We start from the raw sequence: 25,617 nt of genomic DNA, 5'->3' as shown, positions 1-25,617 counted from the left end.
CATGCTATATCCATGCACACATGACTTGAAGACAGAGAGAGTGCTGGGTGCCTGTTTATCTGTTTCTTTTTACCAATCATATTTTCCTTTCCAAAATGACTCCAGGTTGTTTTGAAACACAAAATATCACACAAGTCTCAGAATTTCATCTCATGGGTTTCTCAGAGGATCCAGAACTGCAGCCCTTCATCTTTGTGCTGTTCCTGTCCATGTACCTGATCACAGTGCTCGGGAACCTGCTCACTGACCTGACCATCAGCTCAGACTCCCACCTCCACACCCTCATGTACTTCTTCCTCTGCAACCTGTCCTTGGCTGATGTGGGTTTCACCTCCACCACAATTCCCAAGATGATTGTGGACATCCACACTCACAGCACAGCCATCTCCTATGTGGGCTGCCTGACACAGATTTCTCTCTTTATTATCTTTGGGTGCATGGATGATTTGCTTCCGACTGTGATGGCCTATGAACAGTTTGTTGCCATTTGTCATCCATTGCATTACCAGGTCATCATGAACCCCTGCCGCTGTGGCTTCTTACTTTTCAGGTCCTTTGTGGCCAGTCTTTTGGAATTCCTGCTGCAGAATTTGATGGTATTAAGAGCTACCTGCTTCAAAGATGTTGACATTTCTAATTTCTTCTGTGAACCTTCCCAGCTTCTCACCCTTACCTGCTCTGACACTTTCACTCATGACACAGCCATAGATTTTGTTGGCATCATCATATATGGTTTTCTCCCTATCTCAGGGATTCTCCACTCTTACTACAAAATCATTTCCTCCATTCTGAGAGTCCCATCAGCTGGTAGGAAGTACAAAGCCTTCTCCACCTGTGGCTCTCACGTGACTGTTGTATGTTTATTTTATGGAACATTCCTCGGGTGTATCTCAGTTCAGTAGCCTCACTTTCTTCCAGGAAGTATGCAGTGGCCTCAGTGATGTACACTGTGGTCATTCCCCTGCTCAATGCCTTTATCTACAGCCTGAGGAACAGGGACATCAAGAGGGCCATGTGGAGACTTCTCAGTCAGCAAGCTATTTAGAGTACAGATTGGAAAGGCAGCAAAACTCAGCATCCAGACCCTACAATCTCCCCTGGCTCATCACATCACACTTGAGGCTCTCATGGCTTTCATTCATCTTTTATAACTGAGATTTCCTGTTTTGATCTTTCTTCATGGAAGCATTATATATTTATCCTTGCATACCTGACTCATATTGTATCTATGGACCCTTCTGTAGTTCATTATGGATGATCCAGCTATCCTGGAAAAAATAAAATATGCTTTCCTTTTTGTTATTTAAAATTGATATCTGGGCTGGCACTGCAGCTCAATAGGCTAATCCTCCACCTATGGCGCCAGCACACCAGGTTCTAGTCCCGGTCGGGGTGCCAGATTCTGTCCCGGTTGCTCCTCTTCCAGTCCAGCTCTCTTCTGTGGCCTGGGAGTGCAGTGGAGGATGGCCCAGGTGCTTGGGCCCTGCACCCACATGGGAGACCAGGAGAAGCACATGGCTCCTGGCTTCAGATCAGCGCAGTGCGCCAGCTACAGTGTGCCAGCCGCAGCACCAATGGAAAAAGGAAGACCTTTCTCTCTCACTGTCCACTCTGCCTGTCAAAAAAAATTTGTATCTTTTCCATAATTTGTATGTACTTTCCATGCACATTTCCATATACATCCTTCTAAATTATTTGATCTGGTTATCCATGAGGATGCATATCACTGCTCCTTTTTATGAAACCCTAAAAGAGCTTTAAAAATTCTGATGCCTGGATTTCACTACCAGAGGTTCTGATTTCTTGAACTGATGTGTGGCCTGAGTATGAAAATTTCCAAGCACCCAGGATAAGCTGAAAACTTTGCCACCAGTTCATTAACAGTTTGATTTTAAGTGATGAATCCTGATACCCTTGCTGTTTCCATGATTTTTTCTTTGTGATTTTTACAGTTTAATTATAATTCATGTTGAATATGTTATAATTGGAGTTCATGGAACTTCTTAAATGTGTATGTCCACTTCTTTCTTCAAATTTGGGAAGTTTCCAATTTTGGTCATTATCTCTTCAAACTGGCACACTTGCATTCTCTCTCTCCTTTCTATGGAACTCCCACAATACATATACTGGTATGCCTGTGGCATCCCATAAGATCCTCCCAATGAATAAAAGCCCAGGACCAGATGGCTTTGCTGCTGAATTCTATCAGATATTTAATGAAAAACTAATCGCAAATCTATTCAAATTATTGAAAGCAGTTGAAAGGGAAGGAATCTTCCCAAATTCTTCTATGAGGCCAACATCACTTTAATTCTTAAACCAGAAAAAGATACAATAAAGAATTATTGGTGGGCCGGCGCCGCGGCTCACTAGGCTAATCCTCCGCCTAGTGGCGCCGGCACACCTGGTTCTAGTCCCGGTTGGGGCGCTGGATTCTGTCCCGGTTGCCCCTCTTCCAGGCCAGCTCTCTGCTGTGGCCAGGGAGTGCAGTGGAGGATGGCCCAGGTGCTTGGGCCCTGCACCCCAGGGGAGACCAGGAAAAGCACCTGGCTCCTGGCTCCTGCCATCGGATCAGCGCGGTGCGCTGGCCGCAGCGCGCCGGCCGCGGCGGCCATTGGAGGGTAAACCAACGGCAAAGGAAGACCCTTCTCTCTGTCTCTCTCTCTCACTGTCCACTCTGCCTGTCAAAAAAAAAAAAAAAAGAATTATTGGTCTGGGTGGATGATTTTTCTGATATGTTGTTGTATTCTAGTGGCTAGAATTTTATTGAGGATTTTTGCATCTATGTTCATCAGGGATATTGGTCTGTAATTCTCTTTCAATGCTGCATCTTTTTCCGGCTTAGGAATTAAGGTGATGCTGGCTTCATAGAAAGAATTTGGGAGGATTCCCTCTTTTTCGATTGTTCTGAATAGTTGAGAAGAATTGGAGTTAGTTCTTCTTTAAATGTCTGGTAGAATTCAGCAGTGAATCCATCTGGTCCTGGGCTTTTCTTTGTTGGGAGGGCCTTTATTACTGTTTCAATTTCTGTCTCAGTTACGGGTCTGTTTAGATTTTCTATGTCTTCCTTGTTCAATTTAGGTAGGTTGCATGTGTCCAGAAATCTATCCATTTCTGATAGATTTCCCTGTTTGATGGCATACAAGCCCTTGTAGTAATTTCTGATGATTCTTTTTATTTCTGTGGTGTCTGTTGTGATGTTTCCTTTTTCATCTCTGATTTTATTGATTTGGGTCTTTTCTTTTTTTAGTTAATTGGGCCAATGGGGTGTCAATTTTGTTTATTTTTTCAAAAAAACAGCTCCTTTTTTGGCTGATTTTTTGTAATTTTTTTTGGGATTCAATCCTGTTGATTTCTTCTCTGATTTTAATTATTTCTCTTGTTCTACTAGATTTGGGTATGGTTTGCTGCAGATTTTCTAGATCCTTGAGAAAAATTGAAAGGTCATTTATTTGGTGCATTTCCAATTTCTTGATGTAGGCACCTATTGATATAAACTTTCCTCTTAACACTGCTTTTGCTGTATCCCATAAGTTTTGGAATGTTGTGCTGTTATCCTCATTTACTTCCAGAAAGTTTTTGATTTCTCTTTTGATTTCTTCTATGACCCATTGTTCATTCTGGAGAATGTTATTCAATCTCCATGTGTTTGCATTTGCTCTAGGGATTCATGAGTTGCTAATTTCCAGCTTCATTCCACTGTGGTCTGAGAAGCTGCATGGTATGATTCTAATTCTTTTGAATTTGCTGAGACTTGCTTTATGGCCTAGTATGTGGTCAATCCTAGAGAAGGTTCCATGTACTGCTGAGAAGAATGTAAATGCTTTCTGTGTAGGATGAAAAATTATGTAGATATCTGTTAGATCCATTTGGGCTATAGTGTCATTTAAATCTACTGTCTCCTTGTTGATCTTCTGTCCTGTTGATCTGTCTATTTCTGGGAGTGGAGTATTAAAGTCCCCAGTACTATTGTATTGGGGTCTAAGTCTCCCTTTAAGTCCCTTAACAAATCTTTAAATAAACTGGTGCCCTGTAATTAGGTGCATATATATTGATAATCATTATATCTTCCTGTTGAATTGATCCCTTAATCATTATATAGTGCCCCTCTTTGTCTCTCTTAACAGTTTTTGTGTTAAAGTTTATGGTGTCTGATATTAAGATGGCTACGCCCGCTCTTTTTTCATTTCTGTTGGCATGGTATATCTTTTTCCAGCCTTTCACTTTCAGTCTGTATGCATCTTTGTTGGAAAGATGTGTTTCTTGTAAGCAGCAAATAGATGGGTTTTGTTTCTTAACCCAATCAGCCAAGCAGTGTCTTTTAACTGGACAGTTCAGGCCATTAACGTTCAGTGTGACTATTGATAAGTGGTAACTTTGCCCTGCCATTTGCCAAAGATGTTTTCTAATATATGCTTTGAATTCCCTGTGATCTTTTGCTGTGAGGTTTCCTTCCTTTACCTTCCTTCATATTGATGACTGTATTTCTGTGTTTCTGTGTGTAACACATCTTTAAGTATCTTTTGCAGGGCCGGACGAGTGGCCACAAAGTCCTTCAATTTCTGTTTGCAGTGAAAAGTCTTTATTTCACCTTCATTCACAAATGAGAGCTTTGCAGGATATAATATTCTGGGCTGGCAGTTTTTCTTAGCACCTGTGCTATATCTCGCCATTCCCTCCTAGCCTGTAGTGTTTCTGATGAGAAGTCTGCTGTGAGTCTAATTGGAGATCCTCTGAGAGCAATCTGACGTTTCTCTCTTGCACATTTTAGGATCTTTTCTTTATGTTTCACTGTGGTGAGTTTGATTACAACGTGTCATGGTGAGGATCTCTTTTGGTCATGTTTATTCGGGGTTCTATGAGCTTCCTGTACTAGGATGTCTCTGTCCTTCTCTAAACCTGGGAATTTCTCTGCAAGTGTCTCACTAGAAAGGCCTTCTAATCCTTTTTCTCTCTCCATGCCTTCAGGAACTCCTAGAACTCAAATATTGGGTTTTTTAATAGTGTCCTGTAGATTCTCAACCATATTTTTTAGATTTCTAATTTCCTCTTCTTTTCTTTGGTTTGACTGTATACATTGCTGTGCTCTGTCTTCTAAGTCTGATATTCTCTCTTCTGTTTCACTGACTCTGTTTTTAAGACTCTCTAATGTGTTTTTCATTTGATCTATTGAGTTCTTCATTTCATTTTGATTTCTCTTCACTATCACACTTTCCTGTTCTACTAGTTTCTGTGTTTCATTTTGATTCATCATTAAGTTTTCATTTTCTCGAAGGAGATTTTCTATCCTGTCCAGTACGGAATTCCATACTTCAAGCATTTGTTTTTGAAAACTTCTGATTGTTCTTATCATAAATTTTTTGTAATCCGTATCTTGCATTTCTTCCATCTCATCATCTTCATAATCTTGGTTTGGGGTGTCTTGTTCATTTGCGTGTGTCATAATGTCTTCCTTGTTCTTGTTTCCTTGGTTTTTGCATTTGTTGCTTGGCATTGTGGAGATATCTTTGGATTCTTCTTCCATCGCCACGGTGTTTTTTCTTGTTATACTATGACTGTATTAAGTGGAGTGTCTGCTTTTGATGGAGCCTTAGATGCTTGAGATGGGTGTGGCCTGAGAGCTCTGTTTCGTTCCTCAGGGTTAAGGGTTTGCCAAAGGTGACACTCCCAGATTAGGCGTGGGAAATCTCTCTCTCTCTCTCTCTTTTCTTTCTTTGTTTCTTTCTTTCTTTCTTTCTTTTTTCTTTCTTTTTTTGATTCAAAAGGGACGTAATTCTGCACAGCTGAACGGAATTGAAGGTACTTAGCAGGTGAATGATATACCCACAAGTGCCAGAGATCAGAAGCTCTTTCCCAAGGAGCACACAGGGAATCTGTTCTGCCCTCAGTGTGGGCTCAAATTCTCCTGCAGTCTCCCACTGGGTTGCCAAGGTTACTGAATTGTAGTGTCTCTGGAGAGTACTGACATGAATTCTGTGAGTTCTCTCCCCCACCATCTATTCTTTCAGTCTCAGTTCATTAGCACCACACATTCACTAGGTCCTAATCTGTTATTTCACACACACACACCCCCCACCCCGAGTCAGGTTTTTCTGCTAGGCTGAGGGCTGGTGCAGACTTGAGGTTGCCCTGCTAATGGTGTAAGTCCAAAATGGTGCCTGCTCTTTGTCTTGCTCGCCTTTTAAGAGGTGAGCAGAGAGAGAGAAACTCGTGCCCGTATCGGTCATTTTTTTTTCCTCTCTCTTCTAGTTAGCCTGGTAAACTTTTCCCCACAGGGTTTCAAGCCTCGACCTGACAGCAACAAATTATTAGAGAGCATTGTAAAAACCCTGCAAGATATAGGTACCGACAAAGACTTCCTAGAAAAGACCCAGGGGGCTGAGGCAGTCAAAACCAAAATTAACTATTGGGATTGCATCAAATTGAGAAGTTTCTGTACTGCAAAAGAAACAGTCAGGAGAATGAAGAGGCAACTGACAGAATGGGAAAAAATATTTGCAAACTATGCAAAAGATAAAGGGTTGATAACCAGAATCTACAAAGAGATCAAGAAACTCCAGAACAACAAAACAAACAACCCACTTAAGAGATGGGCCAAGGACCTCAATAGACATTTTTCAAAAGAGGAAATCCAAATGGACAACAGGCACATGCAAAAATGTTCAAGATCACTAGCAATCAGGGAAATGCAAATCAAAACCACAATGAGGTTCCACCTCACCCCAGTTAGAATGGCTCACATTAAGAAATCTACCAACAATAGATGCTGGAGAGGATGTGGGGAAAAAGGGACACTAACCCACTGTTGGTGGGAATGCAAACTGGTCAAGCCACTATGGAAGTCAGTCTGGAGATTCCTCAGAAACCTGAATATAACCCTACCGTTTGACCCAGCCATCCCACTCCTTGGAATTTACCCAAAGGAATTTAAATTGGCAAACAAACAAGCTGTCTGCACCTTAATGTTTATTGCAGCTCAATTCACAATAGCTAAGACCTGGAACCAACCCAAATGCCCATCAACAGTAGACTGGATAAAGAAATTATAGGACATGTACTCTATAGAATACTATACAGCAGTCAAAAACAATGAAACCTGGTCATTTGCAACAAGATGGAGGAATTTGGAAAACATCATGCTGAGTGAATTAAGCCAGTCCCAAAGGGACAAATATCATATGTTCTTCCTGATTGGGGACAACTAACTGAGCACCAAAGGGGAAACTTGTTGAAATGAAATGGACACTATGAGAAACAGTGACTTGATCAGCTCTTGTCCTGACGGTTGATGTACAATGTAATACTTTATCCATTTTAGTATTTTTTTGTTCTAGTACCATTGATTGAACTCTGTAATTAACACACAATGATCAGAAAGATCATTCACCCAGATCAATTGGGATTTATTCCTGGTATGCAGGAGTGGTTCAATATTCACAAATGAATAAGTGTGATATATATCACATTAACAACCTGAAAAACAAAGGGCATACGGTGATCTCAATAGATGCACAGATAGCATTTGATAAAATACAACACCGTTTCATGATGGAAACCTTAAGCAAATTATATGTATGCACTCCTGAACAGAATCGAGGCAATATATGACAAATCCGCAGCCAGCATCTTATTGGATGGGGAAAAGTTGGAAGCATTCCAACTAAGATCTGGAAACAGATAAGGATGCCCATTCTCACCACTGCTATTCAATAAAGTTTCAACCAGAGCCATTAGCCAAGACAAAGAAATCACAGGGATGCCAATTGGGAAGGAGGAAGTCAAACTATCCCTACATGCAGATGACATGATTCTATAAACAGGGGTACCAAAGACTCACTAAGAGACTATTGGAACTCATAAAAGAGTTTGTAAAGTGGCAGGATACTAAATTAACACACAAAAATGAATAGCCTTTCTATATGAAGACAATGTCATGGCTGAGACAGAACTTCTAAGATCATTCCATTTACAATAGATAGGAGAAAAGTTAAATCCCTTGGAATAAATTTAAACAAGGAGGTCAAAGACTTTTATGATAGAAATTATAAAACCTTCAGGAAGGAAATGAAAGAGGAGATAAAAAAATGGGAAAACCTCCATTTTTATGGATTGGAAGAATCAATATCATCAAAATGTCCATACTACCAAAAGCAATTTACAGATTCAATGCAATACCAATCAAAATACCAAGGACATTCTTTTCAGAACTAGAAAAAATGATGCTAACATTCATATTTGAAACAAAAGATACCCTGAATAGCTAAAGCATCACAATGCTAGATTTCAAGACATGCCAGAGGGAAGTTATTATCAAAACTACCTGGAACTGGAAAAAAATAGATGTGTATACCAATGGAACAGAATAGAAAGTCAAGACATCATCCATGCATCTACAACCAACATCTTTGATGAAGGAACTAAAAAAATCGCTGGAGCAAGGACAGTCTCTTGAACAATGGTCCTGGGGAAATTGGGTTTTCACATGCAGAATTATGAAACTAGAGCCCTTACACAAAAACTAGACACTTACACAAAAATCCACTCAAAATAGATCAAACACCTAAATCTATGACCTGATACCATCAAATTACTAGAGATCACTGGGGAAACTCTGCGTGACATTGGCATAGGCAAAGACTTCTTGGAAAAGACACAAGAAGCACAGGGAATCACAGCAAAAATAGACTAATTCTCCCCTGCAAAAGAAACACTCAGTGACATGAAGGGGCAACTGACAGAATGGGAGACATTCTTTGCAAACTATGCAACAGATAAAAGATTAATATCCAGAATTTTAAAGAACTCAAGAAACCTAATAACAACATAATAAACAATCCAGCTAAGAAATGGACAGAGGACTTAGACTGGCATTTTTCTTTTTTTTTTTCAAGATTTATTTATTTATTTGACAGGTAGAGTTACGGACAGTGAGAGGGAGAGACACAGAGAAAGGTCTTCCATCCTTTGGTTCACTCGCCAAATGGCCACAATGGCCAGAGCTGTACCAATCCAAAGCCAGAGCCAGGAGCTTCTTCCAGGTCTCCCATGTGGGTGCAGGGGCCCAAGGACTTGGGCCATCTTCTACTGCTTTCCTGGGCCACAGCAGAGCACTTGATTGGAAGAGGAGCAGCTGAGACTATAACCAGAACCCATTTGGGATGCTGGCGCTGCAAGCAGAGAGTTAACCTACTGTGCCACAGCACTGGGCCATAGACTGGAATTTTTTAAAGAGGAAATTCAAATGGCCAACAGACACTTGAAAAAATGCTCAGGATCACTAGCCATCAGGGAAATGCAAATAAAAACCACAATGAGGTTCCATCTCACCCCAGTTAGAATAGCTTTCATACAGAAATCAACAAAAAACAAATGCTGCTGAGGATGTGGACAAAAGGCATCCTTGTCTACTGTTGGTGGAAATATATACTGGTATAGCCACTGTGGAAAACAGTATAAAGATACCTCAGAAATCTGAATATAGACCTACCGTATGATCTAGCCATTCCACTCTTGGGAATTTAAACAAACCAAAAGAAATCAGCATATGAAAGAATTATCTGTACCCTCATGTTCATTGCAGCTCAATTCACAACAGCTAAGAGATGGAATCAACCCAGTTGTCCATCATCACAAGACTATAAGGAAATTATTGAAATATAACAGTGGATAAAAAATACCAAAATCCTGTTATTTACAACAAAACAGATAGAACTAGAAACCATTATACTTAGTGAAATGAGGGTGTCCCAAAAAGACAAATACCACGTTCTATCTGATCTATGTTAACTAAGAGATCCCCTAAAAGGTAATCTATAGGTGTGGAACTGACACTTTGAGAGGCAGTGATTTTGAGCAGCCCTTGTCTCAACTGTTGATTAACAGTGGTTTTTTTTTTCTTAGACTATTTGTTGGACTCTTTACAGAGTATAGAGTGAATCTTATGAGTATACTGTTAACTGAAAATAGATCTTCATAAAAAGTAAGAATGGGAATAGGAGAGGGAAGAGAAAAAGGGTGGGAGTGTGGGCAGGAAGGAAGCTAGGGTGGGAAGTATCACTATGTTTTTGAATCTGTACATAGCAAATATATGAAAGTTGAAGAGCTTAAATAAAATTTTGCAAAAATCTAAATACAATTGCGAGTGAGATGAGCACTTAAGTGATAAGCAAAAATCAGAAGCCACTGGGAACATCTGGTGCATTTGGACCCAGAATGGCTGCCCCTGGCTGTGATGGCACTGGAGAGATTCTGCTGGAAGAGGAGAAAGCCGGGTCACTTCTTTGGACTAGATGACTATGGATCCACCATGAAGTATGGTGGAATAGAAATAAATACACGAGGCAGACAAAACCTGCCTTTCTGAATGCTCTCCTGCAGGACAATTTGGCTGAGAGCATGATGGTTTGCTAGGTTGTCTGATATGGTGGAGAGGGAGATTAGTCATAGTCTGTGGTGCTCATAGACCACCACCAAAAGCACTATACATCTCAGAGTGCTCAAGACCACACAGGAGGACAGATCAGCCTGTGTCTTCAGCCTCACAGAATGCTGGTCCCAAAGGCAGGCATTTGGCAGAGTGGTTGGGATTCCCCTTGGAATGCCCACATCCCATAATGAAGAACCTGAGTTTGACTCTTGGTTCCTCCATCAGTTCCATCTTCCCATTAAAGTGCTCATAGAGAGGCAGCAGATCTTGGCCCAAGCAATTGCATTCCTGCCTCCTGTGTGGGAGACTCGGGTTGAGTTCTTAGCTCCTGGCTTTTGCCTGGCCAAGTTCTATGGGTTTTTGGGGAGTGACCTGGTGAATAGAAGAACTCTTTGTCTGCCTTTGTCCCTCTACATTTATATAAAAGTGATAATTTTTAAAATCTCCTGATACTAATGCAGTAAATATTGTGCTTGTGTCAATTACTCCCAGAGTCATCCACATTAGTAGTCCCAGGGCTGTCTGTCTGCCTAATAGTCTGAAGGAGAGAGCCTCAGCTCTTATTGCTTACTGGGAATTATGGGGCAATGGGACCTCACTCCCCAGTCATGTCCCACAGCAAGAGAGCTCAGCCCAGTGTGTACTATGGGATACAGATGACCCATGAGGCACTGTTGGAAGCATTTTTTCCTCCTATACCAGACCAGTAGGATGGTTGGAATAACTAGACTGACCAGCCCCAAAATGAAAAGTGTCTACCTGAAGTTTATAGTCTTGTTTCATGGGGGGAAATTTGAGAAATCTAAGTCAGAAATCTGCTTTGCCTTCACACTATGACTATCTACTATATGACAATACACAAACTAGAGATGCTTTTGTACATATGTAGGATCTTTCATAAGTTCATGAAAATACATATTATTGTCACTCTCTTGCCCGCAAAGGAACGACACTTCTCCCAGCTGATCAGTCTTCAGTAGACTTTTATTAAAACAGGATAGAAAGAGAAACCCTTGAGCAAGGGGAGCTCCGAAAGAAAGGGGAAGCTCCTGTACCATATCACAAACAACTTATATAGTATAACATTGATGAAGCATGTAAGCAAGCTTAGTCCATGCAACAGTCCATGCAGTGGCGCTCCAATCGGGTGCCTGATCACGCACAGTCCATGCGCTCCTTGTCCAACCATAAAGGTGATCACGTGCCTTCATCCAATCAAGCTCCTGGTCATGTAGCAGGCGACTCGGGTGTTAACAACAAGCTTCCACCTGGTGTTTTCTCAGCCTTGGTCAGTGGGAAAAGAGGTATGGGAAGCCCCAAGGCCATAGTTGTTTTGACTCTAGCCTGGGGTTATGAAACGGTCCTGATATCACAGCTCAACAGAAACCATAAACATCCATACAGCAGTAACTAATGCCAATGATCAATAAGCTAAGCCTTAGCATGTGGGCCCATGGCTAGCTCATGGGTCCCCACAATTATCAACTTATCAGTTAATTTGTTTTTTCTGCAATTTTTTTAAAGTATGCTTTTTCACCTACTGCTTCTGAAGTATTGAAGTATAAGGACAAAGAAATATGTAACTATCAATAGTTTTGTAATCTATGAGTATAATTCAGTAAGAATCTCAACCTGGAGATGAAGACTCATTCAAATTAGTAAAAAACATGTGAGTTCCCAAGACATAGAATACAAACCCAAGCAAAGGCTTAGGAAATGAAATAGGAAGTTCTATTTAGAGACTAATGCTAACTAAGAAAGTGAAAAGAGTATCTGATTATTGGTATACAACATACAATTCTCCTGAGGTTTCATGATGAATAAAATGGATTGGCAGACATAAAAAAATCACATACTCAGCTGTGGAATTAAAAACAGAAGTCTGAGTTTTATGTAAAGATTTTGCAACTTGGATGTCAGCACCAAAGGGCACAGGTGACCTTCCTTGTGGACAGGTTCCAGGCATACTTATTTTCTCCTATTCCTCTTCCATGAATATCAGCAAGTCCTTAGGGACTAGGGTGTGGGGAGCAACTGGGAGCAACTCAGACTAGACTGTTACTGGAATTAAGACTTATTCTATGCATCTGCTCTCCCACAATATGGCGCTGGGAGAGGAGAAAACAGCTTCTACGCAGCTGCCTCTTGCCAACTTGAGTGATGACCTCCAGGAGCTGATCCTGCTCCTGATTGGAGGAGAGCAGCATACTCGGCATGTGGGCAGCTGAGTTGGGATTGGTGGAAGAGGACTATAAAGGAGGAGAGAGACAACATGCACCAGGAACATCTAAGGGGAACATCTGAGGGAACACCTGTGCAGCCCCCGAGAGAGCCGGCCGGCGGTGTGCCGCTCCCCCGCGGAAGTGGGGAATGTGGCAGGGGGAACCGCCCTTCCACGGAGGTGGAAGGGTCGGTAGCCAACCCGGGAAGAACCAGCAGCAAACCTGGGGAGGGCCGAGCAGACAAAAGAACAGCACAGGGTCCTGTGTCATTCCTCCACGAAGAGGGGGAGCGACATAATGGTGCCATGACTCGGATATGAAGCCTAGGCAGGGCTTAGTGTCGTTCCTCCATGAAGAGGGGGAGCAACATAATGGTGCCGTGACTCGGATATGAAGCCTAGGCAGGGCTTAGTGTTGTTCCTCCACGAAGAGGGGGAGCGACATAATGGTGCCGTGACTCGGATAGGAAACCTAGGAGGGAAGAAATGGGAAGAAGTGGGAAAATACCGGAGAGAGAGATTAGCAAAGAGCCTAGGGGAAAGCCGGACAGAAAAGGTGCCGGAAGAAGCTATTGAAAGCCTAGGCATAGACTCGGATATGGACTATGGGGGGAAGCTGGGAGAAATCCCTAAGGTCGAAAGCGAAAGTGAAAGCTAGAACAAACAGACTTGGATACGGACTGTGGGGAGAAGCCAGAAGAAATGAGGGAGGAATATTGTTGGAAGAAAACTTAGGGAAACAAACCGGGTAGAGAAAAATGTTAGGGAAATTGAAGCTGCGGGGGCAGGCCGAGGCGGAAATGTAAGCTATCTTGGGATTCTTCAAGTCAGCCCGGGGAGCAAAAGGCGAAAAGTTAAACCAGAGGCGGAAATGTGGGCCAGGTTGGAATCTGTCAGATTAGCCTGGGGAGCAAAGGACAGGAAGCCAGACCGAAAGGCGCAGACGTGAGCTAGGTTGATTTCACCAGGTTAGCCTGGGGAACTTAGACTGAATACCAGTGGCGGAGACGTAAGCTACGCTGTGTGATTCGCAGAAGCTGCCGCGCGCAGAGAGAGCACGCGGGGCACGAACGGGGAGAGCACACGGGGCGCTAATAGAATGCAGGGCTAGCGCGAGGCCGTGGTGTGGACGCGAAGGGCGTGGAGACCACAGAGAGCGCACAAAGCCGCGCAGATGAAAAGCACAGGCTGAAGCAGCTCAGAGCCGGGAAGCCGCCGAGAAGCAGCCTCGGGGTGGGCGCCGGGAAGCCGCAGGGATAAGAGAAACAGAAGTTTAGAAGTAAAATGACAGAAATAGGAATGCTGGCAAATAGAAGTAAAATGGGAGAGATAGGAATGCCTGGAGATAGAGAAATAGAGAAAAATAAGGCCTCCCCTCAACATGGCAATGAGAGAGCTTGGATTCGGTCTGCCTGATTAGGGAGGTGGTGAGCACCTGCGGGCGGCTAGCAGCTTATGCGCCACAGGTCACAGAAGACAGGCATGAATTAACATCAATGTCTCCCCACAATACCGCAATGAGAAGGCTTGGATTCGGTCTGCCTGATTAGGCGATAAGCACCAGCAGGCAGCTCGACCAGAGTATGAGCTGCAGGTCACCGAAGATAGGCACGAACCAACACCAATAAGTCTCCCCACAAGACGACAATGAGAGGGCTTGGATTCGGTTTGCCTGTTTGATAGGGCTTGTGAGCACCTGTGGGCAACTCCAAGCAGAGCAGAGTGTGTGCCGCGGGGCACCGAAGACAGGAGCGTATCAACGCCAAAAAATAAAAAGAAAGGGGGATCTGTGGGGAGCAACTGGGAGCAACTCAGACTAGACTGTTACTGGAATTAAGACTTATTCTATGCATCTGCTCTCCCACAATATGGCGCTGGGAGAGGAGAAAACAGCTTCTACGCAGCTGCCTCTTGCCAACTTGAGTGATGACCTCCAGGAGCTGATCCTGCTCCTGATTGGAGGAGAGCAGCATACTCGGCATGTGGGCAGCTGAGTTGGGATTGGTGGATTCGGTCTGCCTGATTAGGGAGGTGGTGAGCACCTGCGGGCGGCTAGCAGCTTATGCGCCGCAGGTCACAGAAGACAGGCATGAATTAACATCAATAAGTCTCCCCACAATACCGCAATGAGAAGGCTTGGATTCGGTCTGCCTGATTAGGCGATAAGCACCAGCAGGCAGCTCGACCAGAGTATGAGCTGCAGGTCACCGAAGATAGGCACAAACCAACACCAATAAGTCTCCCCACAAGACGACAATGAGAGGGCTTGGATTCGGTTTGCCTGTTTGATAGGGCTTGTGAGCACCTGTGGGCAACTCCAAGCAGAGCAGAGTGTGTGCTGCGGGGCACCGAAGACAGGAGCGTATCAACGCCAAAAAATAAAAAGAAAGGGGGATCTGTGGGGAGCAACTGGGAGCAACTCGGACTAGACTGTTACTGGAATTAAGACTTATTCTATGCATCTGCTCTCCCACAATATGGCGCTGGGAGAGGAGAAAACAGCTTCTACGCAGCTGCCTCTTGCCAACTTGAGTGATGACCTCCAGGAGCTGATCCTGCTCCTGATTGGAGGAGAGCAGCATACTCGGCATGTGGGCAGCTGAGTTGGGATTGGTGGAAGAGGACTATAAAGGAGGAGAGAGACAACATGCACCAGGAACATCTAAGGGGAACATCTGAGGGAACACCTGTGCAGCCCCCGAGAGAGCCGGCCGGCGGTGTGCCGCTCCCCCGCGGAAGTGGGGAATGTGGCAGGGGGAACTGCCCTTCCACAGAGGTGGAAGGGTCGGTAGCCAACCCGGGAAGAACCAGCAGCAAACCCGGGGAGGGCCGAGCAGACAAAAGAACAGCGCAGGGTCCTGTGTCATTCCTCCACGAAGAGGGGGAGCGACACTAGGGTAACATGGACTGGCTGGCTAATTGGGAGCTCTGTGCATTGTGCACCCAAGGTCCTAAGAATGAGCTGGCACATTCATACCTTGGCCTTCCTGGTGGAAAGATAGTGGCTGCACTCCCATTGTGAGCATCTGCACCAGGAGCCTCCAGTCTAAGTCTGTCTCCAGTCCTGAGTGCAGAGCCTGAGGCTTCCCTCCATTGCACTCCAGGCAGGTGAGGAGCAGCGGAGCCATCACCCTTGGTCATGCTTCAGATGAGACTCAGCGCAGCCCAGTAAGTGCTGAGGGATAGCAGTGAAGGAGGTTGGACTCTTAGGAACATTGTTTTCTCCTCATCAGAATAAAAGTGAGAGTTGGGGTAGACTTGAGGGAGGGAACCAATAAGCAAAGCTTCAGGCCAGAGGATGTGAAGTCTATGGTCTTGATTCTCATAGGAGTCCCAGATATCTCATTCAGAGTTTGGCTTTCCTCCTGTATTAAGTCTTACTCCTTTGGAATCCTCTTCATGACAGCAGCAAATGCATCTCTAAACTGTCTCCTGAACACACAGAAACATGACCATAAAAGTGATGATGAGGATGCCAGAGAGTATAACATTGTGGGCGATTACTGAGGGCTCCCTAAGTGCCAGGCTATGAACTCTGTTGCAAGCAGGCTGTTTCATTACATCTGCACAATCTCCCAAGTTTTGTTGCATGGTGGAGCTCGGCAATTTTTGGGACTTTTATCTGGCTATCAGGTACAATGAATTGAGGCCACATCTTTTTTTTTTAACTTTTATTTAATGAATATAGATTTCCAAAATACAGCTTATGGATTACATTGCCTTCCCCCCCCCTCCGATGACATCCCTCCCACCCGCAACCCTCCCCTTTCCCACTCTCTCTCCCCTTCCATTCATATCACGATTCATTTTCAATTTTCTATATATACAGAAGATCAGTTTAGTATACATTAAGTAAAGATTTCAACAGTTTGTGCCCACATAGAAACACAAAGTGAAAAATACTGTTTGAGTACTCGTTATAGCATTAAACCTCAATTAAGGACAGAGATCCTACATGAGGAGTAAGTGCACAGTGACTCCTATTGTTGACTTTACAAATTGACACTCCTGTTTATGGTATCAGTAATCTCCCTACGCTCTAGTCATGAGTTTCCAAGGCTATGGAAGCCTTTGAGTTCTCCGACTCTTTTTTTTTTCCACAGGCAGAGTGGACAGTGAGAGAGAGAGAGACAGAGAGAAAGGTCTTCCTGTGCCATTGGTTCACCCTCCAATAGCCGCCATGGCTGGTGCGCTGCGGCCGGTGCACCACGCTGATCTGATGGCAGGAGCCAGGTTACAACGTCATAGTCAAAGTGGAAGTTTTCTCCTCCTTTCAGAGAAAGGTACCTCCTTCTTTGAAGACCTGTTCTTTCCACTGGGATCTCACTCACAGAGCTCTTTCATTTAGGTCCTTTTTTTGCCAGAGTGTCTTGGCTTTCTATGCCTGAAATACTCTCATGGGCTTTTCAGCCGAATCTGAATGTGAGGCCTCATATTTAAAAAAAAAGAATTATTTTATTTTAAAGTTACAGAGAGGGAGAGGCAGAGAGTGAGAAAGTTATTCCATCCACTGGTTCACTCCTGAGATGGCCATAACAGTTGAGGCTGTGCCAGGCTGAAGCCAGGAACTCCATCCAGGTTTCCCTTGTGGGTGCAAGGGCCCAAAGACTTGGATCATCTTATGTTGCTTTCCCAGGTGCATTACCATGGCAATGGATTGGAAGTAAAGTAGCCAGAACTTGAACTGTTGCCCATATGGGATGCCAGGGCTGCAGGCTGTAGCTTTAGTCAATACACCACAGCACCGGCCCCTGAAACCACACCTGAATCAGACACAGGGCACATGGCCACTCTACCCCTCTGGTGACCCCAGCAGCAGTTTCACTTTCTGTCCACTGTGCTCTTTCCATAGCCTTCTCTGTCGATTGTGGGAAGTCATGGGTGAAGTGTGGCTGAGCTCAAAGGCTAAGACCACAGGAGCCCAGGCCCACAATAACTCAGAGGAGATGGCTCTCCTGACCCCACCCCTGGATTTCTCTTCTGCCAACTTCCTCACCACTCTTGTAATCACTCTTGTCTTCTCAATGAGAGACATAAAAATGGGGTGTTGGTTTCCATTTCTGACTGCAGAACTGGAAAAAGATTACCAACAGTCCTCAGAGTTTCCTGTAGTTTAGAACACTGGAGTTATGCTTAATTCTTTCTGAGCAGGGAGACATAATGAGGAAGTTGAATACATCAGTTTCAGATGCTGACAATGTAGTGTTGAATCCTATCTGCTCCACGGAAAGTTGTTGGCATCTCTGAGAGTCAGCATTGTCATTTGAGTTTGCACCTCATCCAGAGAGCTGACAAAGCTCTTGTCCTCCAATGAGAGGACTTCAGAATGTTCATAGAAAAAATGGAATGAAAAGTATGAATTACTGCTTTTGAAATCCACACATAGATTTTTTTCATAATACATTATTTTCCATACATTATAATTTTTTACAGATGCTTTTTTTGTAAAATATACACTTTTTTGTCTAAAAAGACTTCAAAGCTTCAATATGGCCGTGAACATGTATTTTTAAGAAGAATGATGCACTCCCTTTCATTTCTGATTTCCCTGACCCTGTGCCTGGCTTAGCAGAGTGGAGGCATCAGCAATGAAGATCTCTGTTACACGTTCAGTAGACCCTTCCATGGCTCACAATAACTGGCTGTCAGCAGTGTGGGTTTAACACACTGGTGCTTTCTTGAAGACCCCTTTCAGGAAAGTCCCACAGAACTAGAGACCATGGAATAGCACATGTTTGCATCTCTGTGAAGGACACATAAATCCTGTAATGACACTTAATGGAATCTACAGCAAAATCTTTGTTTCTGAGTATTCAAAAATCAAGGAAGAGCTGTGTTTCACATCTAGCACAAATGCAGAGAGAGAAGGGGTCAGGCAATCCTTGTGCCCGAGCTGAGGCACATTCTAGAGTACCCTTTGCCAGCATCATTTATCAACATTTTGCTATTTATTGAATTACAGAGTCTATATTTTGAAAAATCACGATGACCACATGCTGAAGATCTCATTCCCCTAGATGATACCCTGTCACAGATATGGGTGTTATTCTTCCTATGTCCAGTGGACAATATCATCATGGGGAGGTAGAGAGATTTACACACATGTTGGCATGTATTGTAGGTGAATGATGCCGATTTCCTTACTCCCTCCATACGGCAAGCAGAAATAATATTACATCAAGTAGAAATAATATTCCCACACAGCTTGAAATTTCTTGTTATTAGGAAAGGATTACTACTAGATATTACCCAGAGATGATACATCAAATATATAGTTGATATATAGATGGTATATCAAATATATAGTTAGTATATATTTGGTATATCAAATATATATTTGATTGTTTTTATTGGGATAGCATACAGGTGTTGGACAAAACTACATGTGCATCAAATTCTGCTATTCAACCAGAAATCCTGACTTGTGTGATATGAAGAGAGGGACAAAGATTTCAAAAGCTTGTCATAACAATGCATGTAAAAATTAGATGATGTCCCCCCTCCCAGGTAAAGATGTGAAGCAGATGAAATGTTTGAAGTGAATGTACATCCCAGAGGGGCTGAAAACCCAACTTTAGTGAACCCTAGCATGTGTCAGGGGCAGTAGGTGTGTATACTAGATGCCTTCACGTAGTTTTCAGGTGAGTTTTAAAGAAATCTACTTGGAGATGCACAAACTAATGCTCACATGAAGGAGCATGCATTGTGGTGCAGTTGATTGAGCCTCGGCTTGGGAAATTTGCATTCCATAGAGGAGTACCTGGTTCGAGTCCCAGTTGCTCTGCTTCTGACCAAGCTTTCCACTAATATGCATGACAGACTCAGATGATGGCCCAGTTACTCAGGTTTCTGACATCACATAGGAGATCTGGATGGAATTCTGGGCTCCAGCCTCAGCCTGAGCTCTTGTGGGCATTTGAGGAGTGAACCAGTAGTTGGAAGATACCTCTGTTTCAAATATGAAAAAAATGAATAAAGAAAGATAAAGAGAATTAAGAAAATTTCCTTGCAACAGTCTTACTGGGCAAACATCCATTTCATGGATGAGGAATCTGCAAAAGTATGCTTGCATTATTTTCTGGATTTTTTTTTTTTTGCATTTTTGCATTTTTCTTGAATTTTTTCTGGAATTAATTTCTGGCATTTTTTCTCAGGTCAATCACAGCCTCTCCTGCTAAAATAATGAACTACAGTTGTCTTAGGGCAGATAAAGGTAGAGAATTACAACCCATGAATAAGGAAAGGTTAATACTACAATATTTTCCTTAGGCATAGGAAGATTGGAACTCAAAGTTGACTTTGTGCGCTCCCTGATACCAAACACTTCAACTGCAAATAAGAGGGTTTATGATCATAAAAACTGTAAAGCAGCATTACCAGATTGCTATGAAAAAAGGAAAATTTTGGAGATATTAAAATAAGATACACCTCTCAAACACAAGATAATTTACTGAGATCTTGAGGCAAATACAAAAATTACCTGTTTAAGCTTTTGAAAATTCAGACATTTCTTTTAAAAATTTTTATTTCTGATCCCTGACAGGTGAAGCAAACACTAAAGTTACATTTGTGGTCATTGCTTTTGTATGATTATGTGCACTTAATTAAACCACATTTATCGAAATCTGACCCCCACCAATGACCAGGATAGAAGTTATGGATCACACAGCAGACAGACACACAATAATGGGCACACAACATGGTTAAGATCCCCCCTCCTACTTAGGAGTGTCTGAATTTGATTTCAGGCTGTTATTGATTACTCAACTTCCTCCCAGACTGTGGGAGGCAGTGGTGATGACTCAAGTACTTGGATGACTGCTACCGATGTAAGAGACCTAGATCAAGTTCCAACTCCTAGGGTTTCGAGTGGGAGGGAAGTTATGGGGGGGAAGCCACTGTATTCCAAAATCTGTGCTTTGGAAATTTATAATTATTAAATAAAAGTTAAAAAAATTCCAACTCCCAGCTTCTGCAGTAGTCCATCCAAGACACTGTAGGCATTTGGGAGTGAATCAATGCTATCTCTCTCTCTCTCTCTCTTCCACCTTCCCTCCCTCCCTCCCTGTCTGTGTGTCTTCCTATTAAACAAAAAGGAGATACAGAAGGGAAAATTAGAAAACCTGAGAATGATGAAACCATTGAGTGATAATTAAGACACAACAGTATTTTCCTATCATGAACAATCAACATTAAGTTAGCGTTGATATAATACAGTCCTAGCATTTAGAGCACACTTAAGTCAATGGAATTTGTACCATTGCTAAAATAAGGTATATTTAACTGCTTCTTAATTACCCTTATTTAGAGTATTACCTTTGAAGGAAAAAGGGCATTTATTATTTTTTATTACATGTCTAGGTTGCATTTGACTGTGTTCATGGGCTTGGTAGGTCTAGCGTTCTGGGTTTCCTAACATTTTTCAGTTGCTCCAACAACAGTTATTTTAATTTTATTTATTTTATGGACCTTAGAGCTGCCCTTATGTTATACCCATGACTAGCTGAATTAAAACTATAGACCAAAAAACTATAAGCAAGCACTGTGCACCCATGTCTCCTTTTTCCATCCCTATTGTCGCTCCCCGTCTTCGTGGGGGAACAACACAAGACCCTGCGCTGTTCTTTCGTCTGCTCGGCCCTCCCCGGGTTTGCTGCTGGTTCTTCCCGGGTTGGCTACTATCCCTTCCACCTCCGTGGAAGGGCAGTTCCCCCTGGCCACATTCCCCACTTCCGCAGGGGAGCGGCACACCGCCGGCCGGCTTTCTTGGGGGCTGCACAGATGTTCCCCTTAGATGTTCCCCATAGATGTTCCTGGTGCATGCCGTCTCTCTCCTCCTTTATAGTCCTCCTCCGCCAATCCCAACTCGGCTGCCCACACGCCGAGTACGCTGCTCTCCAATCAGGAGCAAGTCCTACAGTTTATTGGTTGAACTGGAGGCAGCTGTGCGGAAGCTGTTTACTTCTCTCCCAGCGCCATATTGTGGGAGAGCAGATGCATAGAATAAGTCTTAATTCCAGTAACTCAGTCTAGTCCGGTTTGCTCCCCACAGATCCCCCTTTCTTTTTATTTTTTGGCGTTGATACGCGCCTGTCTTCGGTGTCCCGTGGCACACACTCTGCTCTACTTGCTAGAGTTGCCACAGGTTTTTACAAGTCCTATCAATCAGGCAAACCGAATTCGGGTCCTCTCTTCGCCATGTTGTGAGGAGGTTTTTAGGCGCTGATACGTGCCTGTGTTCGGTGCCCTGCAGCGCATGCTCTGCTCTGCCTGCAGGGGCTTACAAGCTCTATCAGGCAAACCGAATCCAAGCCTTCTCATTGCCTTTTTGTGGGGAGGCCTTACTGATGTTAATTCGTGCCTGTCTTCGGTGACCTGCGGCGCATAAGCTGCTAGCCGCCGCAGGTGCTCATCGTGCTCATCGCCTCACTTAATCAGGCAGACCGAATCCAAGCTTTCTCATTGCCATGTTGAGGGGAGGCCTTTCTATTTCTCTATTTCTCTATCTCAGGGCATTCCTATTTCTCCCATTTTACTTCTATCTTCCAGCATTCCTATTTCTCTCACTTTACTTCTAAACTTCTGTTTCTCTTATCCCTGCAGCTTCCCGCTGCCCGCCCCGAGGCTACTTCTCGGCGGCTTCCCGGCTGAGCCGCTTCAGCCCGCGCCTCTTTCATCTGCGCAGCTTCCCGGCTTTGCGCGGCTTGGCTTCACGCGCTCCGCGGTCTCCACGCCCTTCGCGTCTGCACCACGGCCTTGCGCCAGCCCCGTTCCCTATCTATTCACGCCCCGTGCTCTCTCTGCACGCGGCGGCTTCCGCGAGTAACACAGCGTAGCTTACGTGTCCGCCACTGGCATTCAATCTAAGTTCCCCGGGCTAGCCTGGCGAATTCAACCCAGCTTACGTCTCCGCCCCACGGTTTGGCTTCCCGTCCTTTGCTCCCCAGGCTAATCAGACGGATCCCAACCTGGCTTACGTTTCAGCTTCTGGTTTCAACTTTTCGCCCCCTATTCCCGGGCTAACTTGAGAATCCCAAAGTGGCTTTCGTATCCGCCTCGGCCTGCCCCCCGCGGCTTCAATTTCCCTAACACTTTTCTCTACCCGGTATGTTTCCCCAAACTTTCCTCCAACGATATTCCTCCCTCATTTCTCCTGGCCTCTCCCCACAGTCCGTGTCCGAGTCTGTTTGTTCTAGCTTTCACTTTCGCTTTCGCCCTTAGAGATTTCTCCCAGCTTCCCCCCGTAGTCCGTATCTGAGTCTATGCCTAGGCTTTCAATAGCTTCTTCCGGCACCCTTTTCGTCCGGCTTTTCCCTAGGCTGTTTGCTAGTCTCTCTCTTCGGTATTTTCCCAGTTCTTCCCGTTTCTTCCCTCCTAAGTTTCATATCCGTCCTAGGTTTCCTATCCGAGCTAGGTTTTCTATCCGAGCTAGGTTTCCTATCCGAGCTAGGTTTCCTATCCGAGTCACGGCACCATTATGTCGCTCCCTGTCTTCGTGGGGGAACGACACAAGACCCTGCGCTGTTCTTTCGTCTGCTCGGCCCTCCCCGGGTTTGCTGCTGGTTCTTCCCGGGTTGGCTACTATCCCTTCCACCTCCGTGGAAGGGCAGTTCCCCCTGGCCACATTCCCCACTTCCACAGGGGAGCGGCACACCACCGGCCGGCTTTCTTGGGGGCTGCACAGATGTTCCCCTTAGATGTTCCCCATAGATGTTCCTGGTGCATGCCGTCTCTCTCCTCCTTTATAGTCCTCCTCCGCCAATCCCAACTCGGCTGCCCACACACCGAGTACGCTGCTCTCCAATCAGGAGCAAGTCCTACAGTTTATTGGTTGAACTGGAGGCAGCTGTGCGGAAGCTGTTTACTTCTCTCCCAGCGCCATATTGTGGGAGAGCAGATGCATAGAATAAGTCTTAATTCCAGTAACTCAGTCTAGTCCGGTTTGCTCCCCACACCTATCTCTTTCCAGAAGGAGCGCAGGCTCTGTTGCAACACAAAATCTGACGTGTGTCCTAGAATTCCATCTCGTGGGCTTCTCAGAGGATCCAGCCCTGCAGTCCCTCCTGTTTGGGCTGTTCCTGTCCATGTACCTGGTCACGGTGCTTGGGAACCTGTCATCATCCTGCTCATCATCTCTGACACCCACCTGCACACCCCCATGTACTTCTTCCTCTGCAACCTGTCCTTGGCTGACGTGGGTTTCACCTCCACCACGGTTCCCAAGCTGATTGTGGACATCCACACTCACATCACAGTCATCTCCTATGTGGGCTGCCTGACACAGATGTCTCTCTTTCTCATCTGTGGATGCATGGATGATTTGATTCTGACTGTAATGGCCTATGACCGGTTTGTCGGCATCTGTCATCCACTGCATTACCAGGTCATCATGAACCCCCGCCGCTGTGCCTTCTTGGTTTCAGTGTCTTTTGTGGCCAGCCTTTTTGATTCTCTGCTGCACAACTTGATATTATTACCAGTTACCTGCTTCAAGGCAGTTGAAATTTCTAATTTCTTTTGTGACCCTTCTCAGCTTCTCAATCTTACATGTGATGACACCTTCAACCGTGACATAGTCATGTATCTTATTGGTATCGTATTTGGGTTTTTCCCTATCTCAGGGGTCCTCTTCTCTTACTATAAAATCGTGTCCTCCATTCTGAGAGTCCCATCCCCAGATGGGAAGTACAAAGCCTTCTCCACCTGTGGCTCGCACATGTTGGTCGTTTGCTTATTTTACGGATCAAGTTTAGGCATGTATCTCAGTGCATTCTTCTCCACCTATTCCAGAGAGAGTGCTGTGGCCTCACTGATGTACACCCTGGTCACCCCTATGTTGAACCCCTTCATCTACAGCCTGAGGAACAGGGACATCAAGAGAGCTCTGCAGAGAACTCTCAACAGAATAAGCTAATCTCACTGCCCTTGCTATCCTTGTGCTCCTAGAACTGAAATGGGCAGCTTCAAGATGTCTAGAATCAGTCATCAGGTCACAGCATGTGAAGGCATCTATCATCATCTCCATGTCTTTTGGGCTTCTCTTTCCACAACCGTTCCTGTCAACATATGGGAAGCTAACGCTGTAGGCTGGGGCTTTAACTTGCTGTGTCACTGTGCAGGCCCCAGGTTGGAGCTCTTAAAAAAAGCACTACTCTACTTTCCACCTTTCTTTAATAAAAGGTCACTCATGGTCACTAACCTTAACTACATATGAAGTGTGGTGCATTTCACTCATCTCTTCTCTCCCCACTCAGGCCTCAGAGTTTGAGAGAGTCCCTTTAGTTACCATTTCTGTTCACATGTTTTTCCCTCTTTACCTCTGTCCTGCAGTAGCTTTTGGACCCATTGCCCATATTCTATTCTCTCCATTATGATAACTGTACTTGTTTCTGTTTCTTGACTGATGAATACATCATGACATGGGGCAAAAGGTAGAAGATGAGCTGTGATGGGAGTATTTAAAAATGTGCACAAGGGGGCGGCACTGTTGCATGTTAGGTTAAGCCTCTGCTAGCAGTACTGGCATCATATAGGGTGCTGGTTCAAGTCCTGGCTGCTCCACTTCTGATGCAGCTTCCTGCTAATGGCCTGGGAAATCAGCGGTGGATGGCCTAAATGCTCGGGCCCATGCACCCATGTTGGAGACCCAGAAGAAGTGCTTAGCTCCTGGCTTTGGATTAGCCCATCTTCAGCTGTTGCAGCCATTTGGGGAGTGAATCAGTGGATGGAAGATGTGTCACTCCTTCTCTTTCTGTAACTCTGCCTTTTGAATAAAATAATTTTTTCATGTGTTCAAGAAATCAAGCCAGTTTTCAATATCAGTCTTCTCATAAACACAAAAGAGGCAGAATTTAGGGTCTTCTCATTTCTGTTGATGACACTCATCTTTTGAGGTGGGTGTTAGTGCCATTTGGGATGCCTGTACTGCAGGGCCTGGTTTTGAATCCTAGCTCCACTCTGATTCTGAATT

The 25,617-nt window shown here is 44.3% G+C and overlaps 1 protein-coding gene and 1 long non-coding RNA gene across 2 annotated transcripts in view; both read left to right on the top strand.

Moving 5' to 3' along the window:
- The window catches only part of LOC127488535 (uncharacterized), a 53,749-nt gene that overhangs the window by 5,679 nt on the left and 22,453 nt on the right, over nucleotides 1–25,617 (top strand). The gene's annotated exons all lie outside the window — the stretch shown is intronic.
- On the top strand, nucleotides 96–25,617 carry LOC100348951 (olfactory receptor 7E178-like). The gene is given in 4 exon segments (XM_070059768.1): nucleotides 96–854; nucleotides 985–1,046; nucleotides 23,617–23,759; nucleotides 23,762–25,617. Coding segments are annotated over 4 exon segments (1,764 nt in total). The 3' UTR covers nucleotides 24,562–25,617.

Source organism: Oryctolagus cuniculus, chromosome 16 (assembly GCF_964237555.1).
Source record: "Oryctolagus cuniculus chromosome 16, mOryCun1.1, whole genome shotgun sequence".
In the NCBI taxonomy this organism is placed as follows: domain Eukaryota; kingdom Metazoa; phylum Chordata; class Mammalia; order Lagomorpha; family Leporidae; genus Oryctolagus; species Oryctolagus cuniculus.
The sequence above is the reverse complement of the archived record's forward strand: the minus strand, read 5'-3'. Positions and strand labels throughout refer to the sequence as shown.